The 23,094-nt window shown below is 50.7% G+C and overlaps 1 protein-coding gene across 1 annotated transcript in view; it reads right to left on the bottom strand.

Moving 5' to 3' along the window:
- The window catches only part of LOC141174328 (sulfotransferase 2B1-like), a 44,214-nt gene extending 21,433 nt beyond the window's left edge, over window positions 1-22,781 (bottom strand). The window contains exon 1 of the mRNA XM_073659199.1: window positions 22,643-22,781. Coding sequence (XP_073515300.1) covers window positions 22,643-22,736 — 94 coding nt within the window. The 5' untranslated portion in view covers window positions 22,737-22,781. The remainder of the gene's footprint in view (window positions 1-22,642) is intronic.
- Between the last annotated feature and the right edge of the window lie 313 nt (window positions 22,782-23,094).

Consider the following 23,094-nt stretch of genomic DNA (forward strand, 5'->3'; position numbering starts at 1 on the left):
TATATTTACATATGTGGCTAAGGTCATCATTCACAGGTCAGGGGGAAAGGTGAAGGGTTCAGGTCTCATTGTTTGAGCATTTAATCAATTTACATAGTTAGTATCCCCCTGCTCTGTAAATCAACAACTAGCTGGCTCAGTACAATATGTAATTAGCATATTAACAAACACAACTGTTCTACCCTGAATCACTGTCCTTCTTGACCAGCCAAAGAAACACATACATTCAAAAGTCAACATATACACAATAGTGTATTTCTCTTTTGGCCTAAAACTAGACCTCTGACTAATTAAGATTAGAAGCTGTGTCATCACAGTGCAGATATATTGTATCGTTGCGCGCAGATTTATTGTATGGCTGGGGGGTGAGATTTAGTGTGGTGGGAGATATATTGCATGGTTGGTGTGACATACAGAAGTAGTGCTGTTGCTTCAAAAGCATCCAGCAACCGTTACAAATAACACAAGCACAGGAGACAGGAAGTGTTGTGCTTCAGAAGCATCCAGCAACTAGAGGGGTTAACACAGTCACAGGAGACAAGAATTGTTTTAGCAGAGCCCCAGGGGGATTGTGGGGAACTTGTTATTGTAGTCTGGCTGAAGCCGAAGAGATAGGTAGTGTGTTATCTGTATCTGACAGAAGGCAACTGAACTGGATTCAGATCAGGAGAGAAACTAAACACAGGTCAGATAAACTCCCTGAACTAACAGTGCAGAGTATTATCGGGCAAGAAGATAAGGACTGGAAGGAATTGAGTCACAGGGATCATCTCCCTCATCAAACCCTCCCCCCACTCCATCTCCATGCAGCATAAAAAATGTTGTGTACTATTGTGTCCTTGTGAAGGAAAAGCCTGTGGTTGTGTATGCATAGAAGTGTGCTGCTAAGAGATCTAATCTATGCTGTATTATGCTACTGAAGAGACTGTAATACTGTGCCTTGTGAAGAAACTACTGTATAGTTACTGGAGCCGGTTGGTCAAGAAACCCAGACTGTTGAAAAAGGCTCTTGTCAGATGTGTCTGGTCAGCAATTGAATCTATCATGTGCCTGAGAGAAGCTGCAGCCTATGGTCGCCCTGAGCAACGGTGCCCCCAGAATTTCAAAGAATTCATGAAACCCATCTCGCCCTATCTGAACCTAGCGGCGTGCGTGTATCATTGATGGAGATTTAGTGTGGGGACAGATTTGTTATATGGTTGGGGGAGATTTAGTATGGGGAGAGGGGTGGGGGAGATTTTGTGGGGGGGATAGGTGCGGATACAGTATTGTGAGTAGGGGATTGGTGCAGACACAGAATGGGGAGGATGGGTGTGTACGCAATATAGGGAGCAAAAGAGGGAAATGTATGCAGACACAGTATGGTGAGTGGGGGAATGGGTGCAGACACAGTATCGGGAATTTGGGTGGGATGTGTGAGGGGTTAAATATATAAGGATACAGTATGGTTAGCAGGGGGATGTGAGAGAAGACAGTATGAGGAAGGAGGGGAGTAGTGTGAGGAGACCGTATGGGGGGAGAAAACACCAAGGTTACTTACCGGTAGCCGGTTTTTCCTGAACCCATGACAGCACACCTTGAGAGAGAGGGATCCGCTCCACCAAGGACAGGAAACCGTCTGAAATAAAAGGGCGGTACCTCTCCCACGCTTCAGTTGTTTACAGAGCATTGAGAGGACCTCCCAAAGAGGTTAGGCATATAACCAACACCTACAATATATATAAATATATAAAAAACAACCAAAACAGTGCACACCAGGGTGTGAGAAACAGAAAAATAGGGGGGAAAACTACGGGTGCTGTCATGGGTTCAGGAAAAACCGGCTACCGGTAAGTAACCTTGGTGTTTTCCCCTCACCCATGACAGCACACCTTGAGAGAATTTTGGAGAATTTTGAGCACCCTAGGGAGGGACCACCGCCTGAAGTACCCTTCTCCCAAAGGTGAGGTCAGAGGAGGACAGATCCAACTGATAGTGTTTAAAGAAGGTGGATGATGTAGACCAAGTAGCAGCTCTACATATCTGATCGATTGAGACGTCTGCCCTTTCCGCCCCGGAGGTTGCGATGGCTCTGGTGGAATGAGCCCTGACATTGTCCGGGGCCGGAACTCCTGTGGACGTATATGCTAAACAAATGGCCTCCCTAAGCCACCTAGAAATGGTACCCTTGGACACCCCGTGAACCTTCCTATTCCCCTGAAAGGTCAGGAACAAGGAATGGTCCTTCCTCCATACACTAGTCATGTTAATGTACTGTAGTAGGGATCTTCTAACATCTAGGTTATGGAATCTAACTTCTCCTGGGTTTTTAGGATTGCTGCAAAACGAGGGTAGTACAATCTCCTGGTTACAGTGAAATCTAGATACCACTTTGGGAAGGTATGCTGGATCTGGACGCAAGGTGACCCTATCATCATAAATTTGTGTGTAGGGAGGATTAACCGAAAGGGCCTGCAGGTCACCCACCCTACGAGCAGACGTTAAGGCCACTAAGAGGATGGTCTTAAGGGTGAGGATCTTTGGAGAGACATCCTGTAGGGGTTCAAAAGGGTCACTAGTAAGTGCGTTCAAGACCAAATTCAGGTCCCAGGAAGGAACTCTTAGGGACCGAACCGGTCTGGCTCTGGCACAGGACTTGATAAACCTCGAGACCCACCTGTTCCCAGCCAAGTTACAATTATAGAGCGCACCCAATGCCGACACCTGAACTTTAAGAGTCCCCGTGGCTAGACCTAGGTCATGCCACTTTTGCAGAAACTCCAGGCTTCCCCTGATTGGAGGCTTGTCTGATAATGGGGCATCTATAAATTCTAGGAATTTACTCCAGACTCGGTTATAAATCTTAGTCGTTATTGGTTTCCTACTACCCAGCAAGGCTAGAGACTAACCCTGGTGAAAACCACTTGTTACTCAGTAGTGACCTCTCAAATTCCACGCCGCAAGATGGAAACCTCTGGCTTGGGCGTGGAATACTGGTCCCTGAATGAGAAGGTCCAGCCCCTCTGGTAGAACCCAGGGATCTGAAACCGACATTAGTCAAAGCAGGGAGAACCAAGGCCTCTTGGGCCAAAAAGGGGCTATAAGAATTACCCTTGCGCCTTCCTCCCGAATCTTCCTCACCACTGCTGGAATCATTACTAATGGGGGAAAGGCATAGGCCTTCCTGAACTTCCAAGGAATCTGGAGGGCATCCACGGCATGGGGATTTTCTGCTGGATTTAAGGAACAGAATCTGTCTACCTTCCTGTTTGCTCTTGTGGCGAACTGGTCTATGTCTGGCTGTCCCTATAACTGGACAATCTGTTGGAAGACCCCCGGGTTTAAGCTCCATTCCCCTTGTCTTAGGGTATGGCGGCTGAGAAAGTCCGCCTTTACTTTTTCCACCCCCTTTATGTGAAGGGCACTGAGGGATGGGAGGTGTCGTTCTGTCAGATGAAGGATTCTGTATGCCACAGCCATCAGAGAGCGTGATCTTGTTCCCCCCTGGTGAATCACATAGGCTACTGATGTCCGGTTGTCGGACCTGACCTGGACGTGGTGACCCTGAATGTGAGGAAGGAAGCCTTATCAGGGATCTCTCTACTGCCCAAAGCTCTTTTATGTTTGAGGATGCCCACATCTCGTGGTATGTCCAGTGACCCTGTATTGAGAGCTCTGCCAGATGACCCCCCCCCCATCCGGAACTGCTCGCATCGGTCGTAATCACCCGATCTACTGGTCTGGACCACTGTACGCCTGAGGTCAGATTTCCCCTGTCTGTCCACCATGAAAGGGAATCCACAGCTTCTGGGGAGAGAGAGAACTTGCTTTCTAAATGCCCATTGAAGGACCTCTGCGCTGACAGGACCTCCCACTGAAGAAGACTCATATGCCCCTGAGCCCATTTGACTGCTGGGAGACAGGCCGTCATAGAGCCCAGGAGGGACATTGCCTCTCTTAGGGACATCACTGGAGGTCGCATGGCTTTCAAGACTAAAATGATCAATTTGCGGACCTTGTCTTCTGGGAGGAAGCAGGCTTGGAGACGAGAGTCTAGGATTAGACCTAGGAAGATCTGAGTCCTTGAGGGGGTTAGTTTTGACTTTTGGGAATTTACCAACCACCCTAGCTGATGCAACACCGCCGTGACTTCTAGAAGTTGACTGGAGCAGTGGACTTCTGATTTCCCTACTATTAAGAAGTCGTCGAAATAGGGCACGATCACTACGTTCTTGATTCGTAGAAAGGCTGTTACTTCCGCTATTAGTTTTGTGAATCTTCTCGGGGCTATGGAGAGGCCGAAGGGTAGGGCAGCAAACTGAAAATGCCTCAGCTCTTTCTGAATGAACAGGGCTACTCTCAGATACTTCTGGTAGTCTGGATGAATTGGGATGTGATAATATGCGTCCTTCAGGTCTATTACTGCCATAAAGCAATTGTGGTGCAAGAGCTTCACTGCCGAGCTCACTGACTCCGTCTTGAAAGTCTGGTTTTCTATTAACTGGTTCAGACACCTGAGGTTGATGATGGTCCTTAAGGACCCATTGGTTTTTTTTTTATCATGAACAGAGGGGAATAGAATCCCTTACCTCTTTGTGGTATCGGCACTTCGAGAAGGACCCGTTTCCTTACTAGCCCTAATATTTCTGCTTCCAGTGTTATTTGTTCTTCCTGGACCTTCCTTTTGGGGGTAACCACAAAGGTCCGACAAGGGATCTGGCTGAACCGTATCTTCAGGCCACCACTCACAATGTTCAGAATCCAGGGGTTTGCTGTAATTGCTTTCCAAGCTGGAAAAAAGTGGGAAAGCCTCCCCCCCTACCTCCGGCCTGGCGTCATTGGGAGGACTTTTTTGTATTTGAGGATGGTTGTGATGAAAGCCGGCCGGTGGGTGCAGCTCTCTGGCGCCCCCTTACCTCTCAGGTCAGTCAAGGTACTGCACCTAGAGAAAGTAGTGCCAGGTAGCTGCAACCAGCGCAGGGAACACGGTAGTGTGTTATCCCTTCAACGTCACTAAACAGCACAACTCGCTAGCGCCCTCTTAGCCTCAGGTCAGTCAAGGAACTGCACCTAGGATAAGCGGTCGCCAGAGAGACTGTCCTGTAACCTACTGGGTATCGGGGCCCTCTGTAGTGAGGGCGGTATATATATCTTCCTTGGCCGCGCCAGGAATATATATATCTGAACCTCCGACCGTCACTACCAGCCTTCCCCAATCCCCAGTTGGTATGCTGCCACCAGTCCCTATTTTAGATATACGCCCAGTCCGTGAATGGGCCTATATCGGGTCAGGAACCAACCCTGGGTAGCGTTTTTGGCTTGAGCCGAGCTCACACGGACGTGCGTTCGTTATGCAGAATAAAAGGCAGGCCCACAATTACTTGAGGTAATTGATTATAATAATACACTAGATACACGATATACAACTAAATATACACAGGTATAAGGTCAGGCTAAACTATACAACAATGGAATACAACACACAGAATCACCACAGCATATCAGTTACCGGTTTCTTGATTTTCTTGTGACGCAGGGAGAGGATTCTGCGATCGCAGTGATGAACCTGTAGCCGCCATCTTGGTAATGATAAATCATATCCAGGGATGGCCACACTTCAGCAGCCCCCACCCTTGCTGGACCTTCTGTTAAAACGTCAACTAGATAGTTTCCCCCCATCCAGGCTCCTGTAAGATAAGAAGCCTACTTAACACTTGAATGCTAGGAGCTTCAAAGACTTCGAGAGGAAACACAGCCAGCAGGGGGGGGTGCTTCGTCTATCTGTACCTGACCATTTGTCCCATAGGACTAGTTTCTTTGTCTGTCACAAGCATGGAGGCATAAGATATAGAAACATGAATAGTACACGCATGTTGCGTGGGATGGGCCAATAAAAAAATATCACGGCGTCCCGGAGCCATTGCGCACACAAGCCTCCGCGGTAGACGTTTGTACGTGCTCTGGAAGCCAAGATATAGCGCGGAGCCATTCCTGAGGACCGTATGGTATCATAATTGATATCAAAAGGTCGGTTACGGCGGCCCGAATCCATGGGAACCCCTGGGGGTATCATGAGACCATCCCAGAAAAAGTTATTGGGTTCCATAGAATTTGGGCTTCTGATCGAAGTTAGACCTGAGGGTGGAGACTGAGCCAGCTGACCTCACCAGCAGTGGGCGGGACAGGGCAGGTAAGATAGCAGGACAGACAAGAGACAAGTCAGTCTTGACCCAAGAGTGGTGTGCTGAACATCTGAGCACCAGCTGAGGCCACCAAGGGGAGGAGCAGTTTGACCATGCGGTGGTAGGCCTCAGCCTGTAACAAAGAACCGTGCCTGCGATCGCAGAATCCTCTCCCTGCGTCACAAGAAAATCAAGAAACCGGTAACTGATATGCTGTGGTGATTCTGTGTGTTGTATTCCATTGTTGTATAGTTTAGCCTGACCTTATACCTGTGTATATTTAGTTGTATATCGTGTATCTAGTGTATTATTATAATCAATTACCTCAAGTAATTGTGGGCCTGCCTTTTATTCTGCATAACGAACGCACGTCCGTGTGAGCTCGGCTCAAGCCAAAAACGCTACCCAGGGTTGGTTCCTGACCCGATATAGGCCCATTCACGGACTGGGCGTATATCTAAAATAGGGACTGGTGGCAGCATACCAACTGGGGATTGGGGAAGGCTGGTAGTGACGGTCGGAGGTTCAGATATATATATTCCTGGCGCGGCCAAGGAAGATATATATACCGCCCTCACTACAGAGGGCCCCGATACCCAGTAGGTTACAGGACAGTCTCTCTGGCGACCGCTTATCCTAGGTGCAGTTCCTTGACTGACCTGAGGCTAAGAGGGCGCTAGCGAGTTGTGCTGTTTAGTGACGTTGAAGGGATAACACACTACCGTGTTCCCTGCGCTGGTTGCAGCTACCTGGCACTACTTTCTCTAGGTGCAGTACCTTGACTGACCTGAGAGGTAAGGGGGCGCCAGAGAGCTGCACCCACCGGCCGGCTTTCATCACATTGGTGGCAGCGGTGGGATTGCAGAATAATAGTGTTGTGGGACCCCTACTCCCAGGCACTAAAGACTGCCAGTGGTAACTTCCACTGCTGGAGTCTTAAGGTCAGCCCAACGTTAGACGGTCAGGCTAAAAGTATAACAAGGTGTGTGCAAACTCAGGGTTGCAGCGGTGTCGGTTACCAAGATGGCAGACGGCACCAGGAGCAAGACCCTGCAAGAGGCTAATGCTACGGTCCGTGTGGCAGGAGGGGAGGACATTGTTACTCATGGCGAGGAGGAGTCCAGCCCGGGCACCTCAGGGAGCCAGTCCCCAGTATACGGTCCCGCAGTGGGCTGCCCACCACCTACCCAGCCCAGCCTGTCCAGATCACAAGCCCTTTTACAAGCGGCTATGGCAAGTCTCCAGTCTCATGGCGATGCCGTCTACAAAACCCTCCTGGCAGCATCAGAGAAGGCAGCGGAGGAGGAGCGTGCAGAGCGGGCTGCGGAGCGGGCTGCGGAGCGGGCTGCGGAGCGTGAAGCTGCAGAGCGCCGGGAGGCTGCGGAGCGTGAAGCTGCAGAGCGCCGGGAGGCTGCGGAGCGTGCAGAGCGAGCTGCGGAGCGCCAGCACCAACTGGACCTGGCCCAGCGGGGGCTTCCGCTAGAGCAACCAACCCATCAGGAGACCAAGTCGTCCAAAGTCCGAGCTGAGGACTTCCCTCTACTGGAGAAGGATGGGGACCTGGACTCCTTTCTGGTGGCATTTGAACGGACCTGTCTTCAGCACCATCTGGCCCGGGATCAGTGGGCCAGATACCTGACCCCCCGTTTGAGGGGTAAGTCCCTGGATGCCTTGGGGGACTTACCTGCCGGGGAGGTACAGAACTACGACTGCATCAAGCGGGCCCTGATCCGGCAGTACAACCTCACTCCCGAGTCGTACCGCCAGAAGTTCCGGAGCCTGCTGCGTGGCCCCAAGGACACCTGGACCGATCATATGCGGGCGCTGTTGAGAGCCGCAGAGCACTGGACCTCGGGTCTAGCGCTTACTACCCGCCAGGAGGTCCAGGAACTGTTCGTCACGGAGCAGTTCTTGTGGAACTGCCCAGAGGACCTCCGACAGTTCCTCCGTGACCGAAAACCAACAGGGGCTTCTGCTACAGCCGCCCTGGCAGACGAGTATGCCAATAACAGGGCGCCTGAGCTGAAGAAGTCTGCCAGCAGCACCTGGAGAGGGGGTAAGCCCAGTCATGCCCCTGTTTCCCCGGCCCCTAGAACACAAGGGGTGTATCCCCCTGTTGCCCTCTCCAGGCAAGGACCAGACGTAAGACGTTGTCATCTATGCAACAAACCAGGACACTTTAGGGCTGAGTGTCCCCAGCGCCAAAAGACCCCATCCCAGTCCCAGAGAGCGCCCAATGTTTTGTGTGTGGGAGGGGGTGGTGGTAGGTCCCTGGACAACATCCAACCCGTCACCATAGGCCGTTCTGCGGTCATGGGACTGCGGGACACGGGCGCTGAACGAACACTGGTACGGCCTGAGGTGGTGTCCCCCCAGGACTTGGTACCAGGAAAGACTCTTTCCGTCTCCGGGGTTGGAGGCGTGGAGCCGGCACTTCCCGTTGCCATGGTGTATTTGGACTGGGGTGCCGGAAGGGGGATGCGGGAGGTGGGAGTAACGCCAAATATTCCCGCAAATGTTTTATTAGGGACCGACTTGGGGCGTCTAGTATCGCAGTATGTACCCTCTGAACCCCCAAGTTCGGCCCCCCAAGAGTGTATTGATTTGTCTGCTGCTAATGCCAACCATGTTGTATGTAGTGTGTGTCCTGCTGAGGAGGAGGGAGTGAAACCTGAGGGTAACACCTGCACAGACACAACACAAACAGGGTTAGTGAAAGCAGGTGGGGAGTGTGGGGATGCCCGCAGAGGTGCTCAGCCGGCGTGCCGTGACCTCTTGTCCTCCGGTGAGGGAGGGGGCGGGCAGGATTCTGTAGAGGGAAGCTCAGGGATGGAGAGGGGGGCAGCTACCGGCAGTGTAGGGCTCCCAGGGGTATCCAGGCTGCTGAGTATAGGCCCACTGCAGGGGGAGGAACAGGCCATGGGAGGTGGGGGTGTCCCAAGAGAGGAGCCGCCAGGTAAGACCCCAGGGCAGGAGTTCCCCACATCCGAGATGTCCAAAGGCCTAGGAAGCCTGCCTGATCGGGCGGCTTGGTCAGAAACAGAGGGGAAGCAGGCACTACCCACGGTCACAGCGGTCATAGCCGCTGTCACCAGGAGTGGGAGCGCCGGAGCCCAAGGAGCCTTGCAGAGGTCCGACGGCTTCCCCACTTCTGACCAAGTGTCTGCCGGGTCAGACAGCGGCCAGGTGACATGCCCGGAGGGGCTGACAGAGGATGTGGCAGTTTCGTCGATTCTGGCCACATCAAGTCAGGAATTTCAGGCTGCGTTGGAAGCAGACGACAGCCTGAAAGCTCTCAAGGAACAGGCGGCACAGCCTCCCATGGAGTCAGACTGCGAGCGTGTGGTCTGGGACCAGGGACGGCTGTACCGGGTAACGGTCCAGCAGGGTTCACCGGAGGCGTGGCCCAGGGACCGACAGTTAGTGGTACCCTATCCGTTCAGGGCGGAATTGTTGCGGATCGCACACGAGATTCCGATGGCCGGACACCTAGGGATCGCTAAAACCAAGGCCAGGATAGCTCAGCATTTCTACTGGCCTGGGATGGGAGCCGCGGTGGGTGCCTACTGCCGTTCGTGTGACACCTGTCAGAGGGTGGGGAAGGCGGGGCCGCTCCCCAAAGCCCCACTGGTAACTCTGCCAATCATCGAAGAGCCTTTCTCGAGGGTCGCTGTGGATCTTATTGGACCTCTGTCCACTCCCAGCCACTCCGGGAAATGCTTCATACTCACGGTAGTGGACTATGCCACCCGGTACCCGGAAGCGGTAGCTTTGTCGTCCATTCGGGCCGACAAGGTGGCTACCGCCTTACTGGAGATCTTCTCCAGAGTGGGTTTCCCCCAAGAAATGCTCACCGACCGAGGGACCCAGTTCATGTCGCGGCTGATGGAGTCCCTCTGTAAGCAAATGCAGGTGCAACATCTGGTGGCCAGCCCGTATCACCCACAGACTAATGGCCTGTGTGAGCGGTTCAATGGCACCTTAAAGCAGATGCTTAAGATGTTGGTCGACTCCCACGGGAGAGACTGGGAGCGTTACCTCCCACACCTCCTATTTGCTTACCGGGAGGTTCCGCAGGCCTCAACGGGGTTCTCCCCCTTTGAGCTCCTGTACGGGCGACGGGTACGGGGCCCCCTGGCTCTGGTGAAGGAAGCATGGGAAGGGGATTTGGCCACCCCCGAGGTGTCGGTCATCGAGTATGTCGTGCGCCACCGGGACAGGATGATGGCCTTGGCAAAGCTGGTGCAGGACAATATGGCCCAGGCCCAGGCCGACCAGAAGCGGTGGTACGACCAGAATGCTTGTGAGAGGACCTACCAGGTGGGTCAAAAGGTGTGGGTACTGGTCCCCGTACCACAGAACAAGCTTCAGGCAGCCTGGGAAGGTCCCTACTTCGTGCACCAGAAACTCAATGCCGTCACCTATCTGGTCACCCTGGATCACGCCCGTGGAAGGAGGAAGGCCTTCCACGTGAACATGATGAAGGCTCATCATGAGCGGGAAGCGACTGCCCACCCAGTGTGCAACCTTCCCGAGGAAGGAGAGGTAGAAACCCTCCTGGATCTGCTCACCCAAGCCAAGGCGGGTGGGTCCATCGAGGATGTGGGGGTTGGCCACCAGCTCACGGAGGACCAACGGTCCCAGCTGGGGACCACCCTGCACCCCTTCCGGGGGCTGTTCAGCAGCCTGCCCGGAAGGACTGAGATGGCTGTCCACGACGTGGACACTGGCGATCACCCGCCGATCCGGCGTTCAGCATATCGGGTCTCTTTCGAGGTGCAGGGAAACATGCGCCAAGAGATAGACGAGATGCTGAAGCTGGGGGTGATCCAGGCATCCAGCAGCGCGTGGGCCTCGCCTGTAGTCCTCGTACCAAAGAAGGACCGAACTACACGGTTCTGCGTGGACTACCGGGGGCTCAACGCTGTAACGGCCACCGATGCGTTCCCCATACCACGCATCGATGACCTGCTCGATCGGATGGCCGGGGCTAAGTACCTGACCATCATGGATCTGAGCCGGGGGTACTGGCAGATTCCTCTGACCCCCGCGGCAAGGGAACGCTCTGCCTTTATCACCCCTTTTGGACTGTACGAGTCCACAGTGATGCCATTCGGCATGAAGAATGCCCCTGCCACTTTTCAGCGGATGGTCAATACGCTGCTTGAGGGACTTGAAGGGTACGCGGCTGCGTACTTGGACGATATTGCAGTCTTCAGTCCCACTTGGGAGGATCACCTAGAGCACCTGCGGCAGGTGCTCGGTCGGATCCACCGGGCAGGCTTGACCATCAAGCCGGAAAAGTGCCAGCTGGGCATGAGTGAGGTCCTCTACCTGGGTCACCGGGTAGGCGGGGGGGTTCTGAAGCCAGAACCGGGGAAAGTGGATGCCATCGCATCCTGGCCCACTCCTAGGACCAAAAAGCAGGTGATGTCCTTCTTGGGGACCGCCGGGTACTATAGGAGGTTCGTCCCACACTATAGCACCCTGGCCAAGCCCCTGACGGACCTCACCAAGAAGAAGCTGCCCGTCGCAGTCGACTGGACAGTCGCCTGCGAGACAGCTTTCGGGGCACTCAAGGCCGCCCTAAGTAGCTCCCCTGTACTGCAAGCTGCCGACTTCGACCGGCCGTTTGTGGTACAGACCGACGCCAGTGACTTTGGCCTCGGTGCTGTGCTAAGTCAGGTCAACACGACAGGCCAGGAACATCCTGTCTTGTACCTGAGCAGGAAGCTACTGCCCCGGGAGGTGGCTTACTCCACGGTGGAAAAAGAATGCCTGGCAATTGTATGGGCCCTGCAGCGTCTGCAGCCCTACTTGTACGGGAGCCATTTCACCGTGGAGACGGACCACAACCCCCTCAGCTGGTTACACACGGTCTCTGGGTCGAATGGCAGGTTGCTACGCTGGAGCCTCGCTCTCCAGCAGTACCACTTCTCCATTCGCCACAGAAGAGGCCGTGACCACGGTAACGCTGACGGGTTATCCCGGCAAGGGGAGGGTGCAGAAGGACGCACGGGGGAACACAGGAATGTGCTACCCCCTCGCGCCCTCGTATAGGGGGAGGTGTGATGAACCTGTAGCCGCCATCTTGGTAATGATAAATCATATCCAGGGATGGCCACACTTCAGCAGCCCCCACCCTTGCTGGACCTTCTGTTAAAACGTCAACTAGATAGTTTCCCCCCATCCAGGCTCCTGTAAGATAAGAAGCCTACTTAACACTTGAATGCTAGGAGCTTCAAAGACTTCGAGAGGAAACACAGCCAGCAGGGGGGGGTGCTTCGTCTATCTGTACCTGACCATTTGTCCCATAGGACTAGTTTCTTTGTCTGTCACAAGCATGGAGGCATAAGATATAGAAACATGAATAGTACACGCATGTTGCGTGGGATGGGCCAATAAAAAAATATCACGGCGTCCCGGAGCCATTGCGCACACAAGCCTCCGCGGTAGACGTTTGTACGTGCTCTGGAAGCCAAGATATAGCGCGGAGCCATTCCTGAGGACCGTATGGTATCATAATTGATATCAAAAGGTCGGTTACGGCGGCCCGAATCCATGGGAACCCCTGGGGGTATCATGAGACCATCCCAGAAGAAGTTATTGGGTTCCATAGAATTTGGGCTTCTGATCGAAGTTAGACCTGAGGGTGGAGACTGAGCCAGCTGACCTCACCAGCAGTGGGCGGGACAGGGCAGGTAAGATAGCAGGACAGACAAGAGACAAGTCAGTCTTGACCCAAGAGTGGTGTGCTGAACATCTGAGCACCAGCTGAGGCCACCAAGGGGAGGAGCAGTTTGACCATGCGGTGGTAGGCCTCAGCCTGTAACAAAGAACCGTGCCTGCGATCGCAGAATCCTCTCCCTGCGTCACAAGAAAATCAAGAAACCGGTAACTGATATGCTGTGGTGATTCTGTGTGTTGTATTCCATTGTTGTATAGTTTAGCCTGACCTTATACCTGTGTATATTTAGTTGTATATCGTGTATCTAGTGTATTATTATAATCAATTACCTCAAGTAATTGTGGGCCTGCCTTTTATTCTGCATAACGAATGCACGTCCGTGTGAGCTCGGCTCAAGCCAAAAACGCTACCCAGGGTTGGTTCCTGACCCGATATAGGCCCATTCACGGACTGGGCGTATATCTAAAATAGGGACTGGTGGCAGCATACCAACTGGGGATTGGGGAAGGCTGGTAGTGACGGTCGGAGGTTCAGATATATATATTCCTGGCGCGGCCAAGGAAGATATATATACCGCCCTCACTACAGAGGGCCCCGATACCCAGTAGGTTACAGGACAGTCTCTCTGGCGACCGCTTATCCTAGGTGCAGTTCCTTGACTGACCTGAGGCTAAGAGGGCGCTAGCGAGTTGTGCTGTTTAGTGACGTTGAAGGGATAACACACTACCGTGTTCCCTGCGCTGGTTGCAGCTACCTGGCACTACTTTCTCTAGGTGCAGTACCTTGACTGACCTGAGAGGTAAGGGGGCGCCAGAGAGCTGCACCCACCGGCCGGCTTTCATCACAATGGTCCTCCAAACATATAGCCCGACTCCTTTTTGGACTTGGTCTCCCATCTTCTCCTGTCTCCTGGAGGGCGACCGATTAAATTTTCTCCTCCGAAAACCAAACTTTTTTGAGTCCTGAAAATCCTGGGAACCCTTTGTTCCTATCGCCCGCCTTTTCTAAAAGGTCTTCCAACTTCTGGCCAAACAGGAGTCTACCGTCACACGGGAGGGAACACAATTTATGCTTGGACTGTAGGTCGCCTGGGCAACCTTTGAGCCACAAGGCCCGTCTGGCAGCATTAGATAGACTCGCTGATGTAGCCGAAAGCCTGACAGAGTCTACTGAAGAGTCCGCCAGGAAGGTCGATGCTGCCTGCATTAGGGGTAGATTTGAAAGGATTCTATCCCTAGAGACCTTTTTATCCTTAAGTTGGTCCTCCAACTGTTGGAGCCACACCATTAGGGATCTTGCCACACAGGTGCCAGCAACCGCTGGCTTCAGGCCTCCTGCTGCAGCTTCCCAAGTGTGACGCAGAAAGGAGTCAGCCTTTTTATGAAGGGCATCTTTTAATACGCCTGAGTCCTCCAAGGGCAGGGAAGATTTTTTGGACGACCTGGCTACAGTCCCGTCAACTTTGGGGATCCTATCCCAAGGCTCAGAGTCCTTCTCTTCGAAGGGGTACCTTCTTTTAGAGAAGGAGGGTAAGGCCCCTGATCTTTCTGGTTTCTTCCACTCTCGGTCAATGAGGCCCTGAATTTTAATGTTTACCAGAAAGGAGTATCTCTTTTTTTCTCCAAGGCCCGCAAACATAACGTCTTCCCGGGATTTGGATGCTTTCTCCTCCCCCAGACCCATGGTTGATCTGACTGCTCTAACCAGTCTGTCCGTACTCTCAATGGGGAAACAGGGTCTACCGTTATCCGATGAGGAAGAGGATGATGAATCACTCAGCCACAGATCCTCGGACTGGGAGGAATCAGAGTTGGAGGAGACATCTCTATGGGATCTTTTCTTCCCTCTAAGCAACCCCTTCAGGGACCCCTGAACCTCTGCGTGGACTATAGATTTCAAATTAGATGCGAAATCCAGGGAATTTTCCACTATAGTTTTAGCAACGCAGTTCGGGCAAAGCGGCTTTTGCCAATCTATGGGAAGGGAAGTTTGGCATAGGGCACACATTCTGTGCTTTTGCTTGGCGCTACTCTTCTTATGCTCCTATAAAAGGAAGCACATAAGAGACTTCCCATTACTAAAAGGTGACATTCACGAAGATCATTCACCCCCGGGAGTCACAAACGGGTACCGGATTTGGAGGCTGTAGCGGAACCGATGATTCCTTTCTGGATGGTCCAGAGGCGCTTGACACCTTGCTCCAGTGGCTGCCACTGCGATTGCGCGAGCGGCTTGCCCGTGTGAGAGGCATCCCTCTGCGTCTTCCATTGCTGAGGGGGGGGGGGTTAGCTGCTGCTCTTGGCTATCCTGGTCAGCCATGCTTCAGAAGCGTACCACGCTTCCAGGATAACCCCCCCTCCTAAAATAGGGCCATCCAGAACCTCCTCCGGTTCATGGGTCCTCCCCCTTCCCAGGCCGGAGCTCCAATCCGAAAAAAAACGGCCTGGAACGCTTCACAGGGCGCCGCCATCTTGGATCGGGCGCCGCCCCCTGACGTCACCTGGCACGCCTCTCCCAGCGTGCCCCGCGCCGTAACGTCAGGCGTGTCATACCCGGGAGTCGCAGCTGACAGGGGGAGGACGGCGCCACAGTCTACGGGAGGACGGAGCCTGCCTCACCGCGTGCGCCCGCTCGGACGCAGGACCCCAGGGGAGCTGCGGATGGCGCTTCTGGAGACGAACCCGGTGCACAGGCCAGTGCCCGCTCTTCCACACCGGAACAGCCCCAGGTAAGTCTTCTTTCTTCCAGACAAGTTCCCATCAAGGACAGGAAACCAACTGAAGCGAGGGAGAGGTACCGCCCTTTTATTTCAGACGGTTTCCTGTCCTTGGTGGGGCGGATGCCTCTCTCTCAAGGTGTGCTGTCATGGGTGAGGGGAAAAGTGGGAGTAGGCACAGAATAAAGACTGAGTAGTGTGTGGTGTGGGGGTGGGGTAGCATGGGGGAACCATGTAAGGGCATAACCAGGAGCGGACCGTATGCCAAGGACGGGAAGTGTGAGGAGGGGGCACAGTATAAAGACAGGGCCCTATAGGGCGGTCACAGTTTGAAGAGGGGACCCAGTATGGTAAGAAGGGGGCAGTGAGGAGGGCATCTAACATCAGAGGGACAGTGTGGGGGTCATATTTTGTGCAGGGAATATAGTGAGGAGCAATTATTCATTCAGGGGCTCAGCGTAGGGCACATATTTTTATTCAGGAACATTATAATGACACTCCTATCTTTAAGGGCACCGTTTTGGGATGTGCTGCAGAAGACCGGAGAAGATGGAAGTCTGCAGAGATGAGCTTGGAAAGTCATCTTGGCTTCTGAACTAGATGAAGAAAAGAAAGTGGATGACTCCAATGAGAGACAATGTCATTTATAAGGTACCTGGATGTAAATGTTTTTTGTGATACTAATTTATGTTTTTATTTATGTTAGGCCGGTTTCAGACGTACGGATAATTCCGGTACTGGTAAAATCCGTACCGGAGATATCCGTGTGGCAACCGTGTGCCGCATCAGGAGCACACGTACCGGTGCCTGGGAATCAGTGTACAGTTAGCGCTGTTCCCAAGCTCTGAGAGCTCAAAGCTGCCCTCATCATTGTCCCTTGCTCGCACTGTGATCAGCACGAGCAAGGGACAATGTTGGGAGTAGTAGTCTGCTCCCATAGTGTCCATGTGTAAAAATAAGAATAAAATCCTTATACTCACCTGTCCGGGGATGTCCCCAGCTGTAATCCTCTGACGCCGAGGAGCTAGGGAGAATGACTCACTGCAGCGAGCAGAGACCTGCATTGAGCAGAGCTCAGTGAGTGACAGGACACTGCTCAGTGCAGGTCTCCGCTTGCTGCAGCGAGTCATTCTCCCCAGCTCCTCAGCATCAGCGGATTACAGCTGGGGACATCACCAGACAGGTGAGTATAAGGATTTTATTATTTTATTCTTATTTTTACACAGGGACACTGCGGGAGCAGACTACTGCTCCCAACATTGTCCCTTGCTCGTGCTGATCAAAGCGCGAGCAAGGGACAATGATGAGGGCAGTGTTCAGCACCCAGCACTTGGGAATAGCGCTAACTGTATCGCTGATTCCCAGTCACCGGTACGTGTCACACTGATGACAGACGCATGTTATCTGTGTGTGTTCAGCATGAGACATTTTGCGGACCGTGCATTGTGTAAAAAACGGACATGTCAGCGTGTTTTGCCCACGGTCCATGGGAACACACTGACATGTGTGCAGACCGATAGATTTGAATGGGTCTGCGTGTCAGTGTCTCCAGTACGTGTGGAAACTGTCACCACATGTACCTGACACACTGACGTGTTTAAAGAGCCCTTAGGAGCATTAAAGGGGTTGTCCAAGTTTGTGAGGAGTCTGTAGTCATTCTGTGTGACTGCAGACTTCTGAATTCTCAATGCACGCTGTCAGGATTCTCTGGTGCTGGCGAATTGTACACATGCAGTCACATGCCGACTAGACATATGGGGCATCACTCAATTAAAATGAATTGAGCGAGGCCGGACACGTCTAGTCGGAATGTAGCCAGAAGTATACAAATCGCATACTTGTGCTGACATGACCGTCCACTCTTGCCACAGGTAAGGGAGAATCCTAAAAGTGTGTAGTGCATGCGCTGTGAGAATTCAGAAGCCTGCAGTGACATACAGTGACTGTAGACTTTCATCTCAAACCTGGACGAGCCCGTTAATTATAAAATGAAGCCCTGTAGCCAATCCTAACAGTGTGTAATATCCTCACTGTCAGGATTCACCTCTGCTTGCTGGTTCCAGTAGTCATCACATGGTCACTTCACTCATATGTGATTTTCATACTTACGGGCACATCACAATGAGCTTCTTTCAGTTTTTCACTGAACATTGAGAGAATTAGGTAGAGCAACTTGTTGGCATGTGACTAAGGGTGCCAAATGCATATTTGCTTAGAGGTGGTGGGGGGGGGGGGGAGCAGCACCCCCAAATAGGTGATAAATTAGACATAATGTATTCAAATAAAGTAATAAATACAAATAAGATTATACCATAGTAGAAAAATGAGGAAAAACAAGACTAGATGATACAATACCCAGTCGGGACTTTGAAATATCAAAATCTACAAAAGCGAAAAATAAGATGTGAACTTATGTTGGCTAATGGTACGTATTGAAGGAGGTTTTTCTTAGTGGGTCTGCTAATAACACTTGAAAAAATTTTGATATTCATTTCTATTTTAAAACCACTTTGCTTTTCATATGTGCGTCTTTGGAGCATTTTTTCTGCTTCAGCTCTTGAATGATGATTTCTCACCAGTGTGCGGGATCTGATTTTCAGCCGTTTTTGCTCTGCGTCTCAGTTTTTACCATCTGTAGGTCATCGGTTTTTCTCATGTAAAGCAAAAAAAAAAAACTGGCAGCACTCTGACGACACAAAGCGGCATCTGCTTGCCGCCAATTTTTTTTTTTTTTCACGAACCCATTGATTTGAATAGATGAATGGATCAAAACCTGACACTGTTTTTTCCCTATTTGCTGATACTCAATCCACAAAAACCTACGAACTTGTGAGCAGCCCCGTAGACTATAGCATGTGTTCTACCTGTCAAAAACAGATGTCTGAATGAGGCTTACTTGAAACTTTCGAGGCCTATGGTCTAGTCTGTATAGAGACTTTTTGGGTACGCTCCCACCGTGCGGCTGCTACCAACTGCTGAAGATCACTGAACAGGTGCAAATGATTGAATGAGTCTGGAGTGTTACCGCAAACTTGTGCCCCCATCAGCTCCCTCTAGAGGAAGTAACTGCCAATTACACCCTCTATAGCGCTACTGATTGACTTTAACTATGGATACTTGCAGTCTGTAAGGTTTTTAAAACTCAATGTATTATACTGGACTGCAGTTAAAGTTTGAGACTTAAAACCAGTGCGTATTGCTACAATAAATCCCAGAATAGTCCTTGCCATATACAAATCTCTTCTGTGTCTTTGGACCAAATGCTCTCGTGTCTGGATAAGTCTAGAGCCCGGGGTGATAAGGTTGTATCAACAGTGCGGACATGAAGGAAGGAATGTCAGGACAGATTTCTTGCTGATGACTTCATGGGATTTGTAGTTTTTTTATCTGCACACATTCCTATACTGAGATAATCTCTGCGCCGGTGCACTGCGCAGGATAGAGACGTGCAGACTTTCTTACGTTCATATTTTCTTTGTTATAACATTCTGGAAAATATTTTACTGGTAAGGATTAAAGGGGTTGTCTTAGATTAGGACAAACAGCACCACTCTTGTACAGAGGTTGTGTTTGGTATTGCAACTAAATACACAAATATGGCAAACTGGACCAAGACAATATCAGACATCTACCGGTGTAATGCTCCTCTCACCTCCAACAATACAAGTGGTTCAATAAAAACTCCAGATACCAAAACCTCTGCAATTATTTTTTTCCATGGGGACCAATCATCATTTTCAGTAATGTGACTGCACAGGATAAAGCATTTCTGATTATTCAGAGGTTTGTTGGAGAATGCAACCTGGTTAGGGCTCGTTCAGACGTCGGTGCAGGTCGGTCCGAGATCAGACCTCTGATGCACAGATAGGCCGCGCCTCTCCCGACCCGAGCACGACAGCTTCATGTATTTCTATGAGGCTGTCCTGCTTGGGTGGGCAGCGGCCAGTCTGTGCATTGCGGTCCAAGATCAGATTGATTTGCATGAATGTCTGAATCATTATTATTTATTATTATAGCGCCATTTATTCCACGGCGCTTTACATGTGAAATGAGCCCTTAGTCTTAGGCTAGCTAGGATCCATCCATCCTGCAGTTGTCAGAACATACTGAGAGTTGTAGTTTTAGAACAACTAGAAAAGGTTGTAGACCATTGTTATAAGTGTTGCAGTAGAAGCAACCAGGCTATCTATTGAGGGGGCCTATGACCCATCTACCACTCATATATAAGATACATGGCGTGATAATAAGTCACTCTATGCCTCTTCTAACATTATAGCATTATACAGTTGAATGGGGTTGAATGACGATCTGGCCGGTACTGCAAAAAAATCGCAAAAAGCCAGAAACAGTTGGACTTGCTTTTCTCTGTCGTGGTACTTTGTGGGTACCAATAAAGTCAAATTCACCTGCCTTATGCTTGGGAGGTAGCAGAGGTATACAGCGATCTCTGACTGCACGACATGTGTCCCTTTCAAAGTCGCCAAGTATCCCCCATCTTTATTCATTTACTAAGATTCTATTAACATAAAGACAGCGCCCTCTGCTGGTCTCTTTAGTAGGTCGAACTCCTGACTGACCATTCGGCTAGGGCTACAAAATCCATGACCCATTGAGATCACTGTGTCACATCGCATCCAATAATTTCTGACACTGTGACCTGCAACCTATAACATCTACAACAGTGGCAAATGTTTCCAAACATGTTCAAACTTCTGTCGCTGGTCGCCAGCTGTGCACCTAGACGTCAATGCAAGTCACTTGTGACTGCATCTTGTCTGCATTTTGGCTGTTTTTGTTTTTGCTTTTTTACAGCTGTAAAATAGTCATGCGAGATGAAGCTGCAGACAAGTTACACAAATGTTTTGGTTGTGAGACTTGTTTGAGAATTGCTGTTCCTCAACCCACGTGGGCACGATGCCCTCAGCCTCCCCGCACAGACAAGCGATCGGACTAGACATATTGTAATCTGCAGCCTAAATTCTCAGCAATTCCAACAAACATCTTGTACATTTGCGAACAATCCTCCTACTCGGCGAGGAACGCCCTAAACTTTTCCGTTTTATAAAGTTCATGCTTAAAAACATCTAAAAAAATGACTTCCAGTGTTATCCAATTACACCCAGATGCCGATGCCGACTTCTATCTTTAGACTAAAGAATAAACATGGAAAAACGGTGTGAGTAATGGAAGACCAAGCAAGTTCAGAAAGTTAGGTGATGCTAGGAGTAGTAGGTCCACAAGAGATGAGGGACACGGGTTCCTGGTCACTGGGGTAAAAGGAAAACTATAATGGGAGTGTTAAAAAATGAATTGACAGCAGCGTCAATTTATACTGCACATATTCATCAGAGCGTGTGGATGAGATGTTGGAACATCTGTAGACTGCTGCCTATAGAGCTCTATATCTCTCCCACCGATGTCACACTGCTCTTACAGACTCCCAATTATCCAATCTGACCAATTATACAGCAACATTACTCTATAACTTGGCACATTCATCATTACTTATGCAGACTATGTGTGCAAGTGATTTGTCTTATTTGCAAAGGAAAATGTGATATCAGACCCTTGGGAATAAGTAGACACAGATGTGGATGGCGTTAGTTATGGTGCAACTGGTACACAGCGGGATTATTAATTATCCAGTGCAAATCCCAGAAATGGACACTTATATCCAGCCTGTCCAAATATATTCTCCCACCAAACATGAGCCAAGTCGCTGTCACAAAGACCACATTCATCTACACCCGACACCATGAGACTATTACTGTTCTCAAAGTTTGGATACCGTGGTCTGCAACCTGTGACTCTCCAAAACCACAACTCCTAGTGTCCTGACTGGGCTCCTATCACTTTGGGGAGCATGGCAATAACTCCCGGAGATTTCATTTTAAGCTCACGCTTACTGATGGAGTCTCTGACAGAGGCGTGATGCACAGTTGGGTCAGTGCCATGTACATTGACACGTCCTGAGTGCACTTACAAGCTAATTTTCATGTGGCTTCAAAGGTATGATGTGGGGAAATCTAGGCGGGGACTCTTTTCACTTTGAGAGCATGGCAATAACTCCAGGAGAATTCACTTTAAACTCACACTTACTGATGAAGTCTCTGACAGAGGCGTGGTGCACAAGTGGGTCAGAAACAAGTGCATTGACACTCCCCAGTGCACTTCCATGCTAATTTACATGTGGCTTCAAAGGTATAATTTATATTGTTGTACTAGGACCTATACAACCCTACTACTCATTTCAGTAGGGACTATCTTGATATTATAATATAACATTCACAGTATAAGTACAAATCTTGAACTTGCAGCACAGAGTATTCTCAATCTTCTATACCCCCCCAACCATACCGGATCCAGTGAAACATTCACAGATTTAGGAAACTGTCCCTCTGTACTGGGAGGTCAGGGTCATGTCCTGGTTTCAACTGTATCAGCATCCTCAGGATGCCATCAGCTCCCTGCTACACAATCCAGCCTTTGTGTGTTCGCTGCCCTATCTAGGACACATTCTGGGTGAGGTGGCACAGTGGAGGTATAATACCGCGGGGAGCACACTCTGGGAGCGATATATATGAAAGGCATTGTGGGGGCATCATAGAGTATGAGGGGGCACTGTAGGAACATCATAATGTATGAGAATCTGTACTGTGGGGGCATCATACTGGTGTAGGTCATTGCAACATGTCATAGGATATATATAAAAGGAATTTGCCACCCTAATGTAGTGACATAGACACTGTTTCCAGTGATCTGTTATGGAAACTAATGGGTTACTTGACGATGGTGGCCCCTAGCATATTTGTACTTTATTGGTTGGAGAACTCAGTGGTGTAGCATGGAGGGGAGTGTGCACAAGGGCAGTTGTGCTAGGCACCAAATTCTGTGGAGCGCAATATTTTGACCCCGTCCCAAACGTTAAATGAGTCACTGCACTGAGTGCTACTGAACATTATAATACATTTTACAATTTGACATACTTATTCGAACCCCAATTTGGACTAGGATTAGGGCTAGGAATGGAGTTAGGGCTAAGGTTAGGGTAATACATTTTTACATACTGTTACACACCTTGCTTCCCTCTCCCCGGTCCGCTGGACTCTGCTGTGCTCCACATCGGACGTGATCCCACGTCAGATGGCCCGGCGTGATCCCATGTGAGCATCAGCCCGGATCTATATAAGGCTCACTGAGACACACCCTTGTGTCTTTGTAAGACTTCTGTGTTGCTGGACTTTGGCTTGCTACTGAGCTTCTCCTGCACTCCTCCGCCTGCCTACAGTTTCCTGCACTTTGCCTGCCTACGGTTTCCTGATGTTCTTTGCCTGCCTGCAATTTACTGCACTCCACCTGCCTGCCTGTGGTTTGACGTCCTCTGCCTGACTGCGGTTTCTTGCACTCAGGCCCGGACTGGCAATCTGCCGAGGCTGGCAGATACCCGGAGGGCCGGCGGCATTTTCCGCAAAGTGGGCCGCCGGCCTTATAAAACTCCTGCTTAGAGGCCCTCTGCGCGCACTCGCTCT

This window comes from Phyllobates terribilis, unplaced genomic scaffold (assembly GCF_046119375.1).
Source record: "Phyllobates terribilis strain yellow unplaced genomic scaffold, ASM4611937v1 Scaffold_13__5_contigs__length_258822181, whole genome shotgun sequence".
Lineage (NCBI taxonomy): Eukaryota > Metazoa > Chordata > Amphibia > Anura > Dendrobatidae > Phyllobates > Phyllobates terribilis.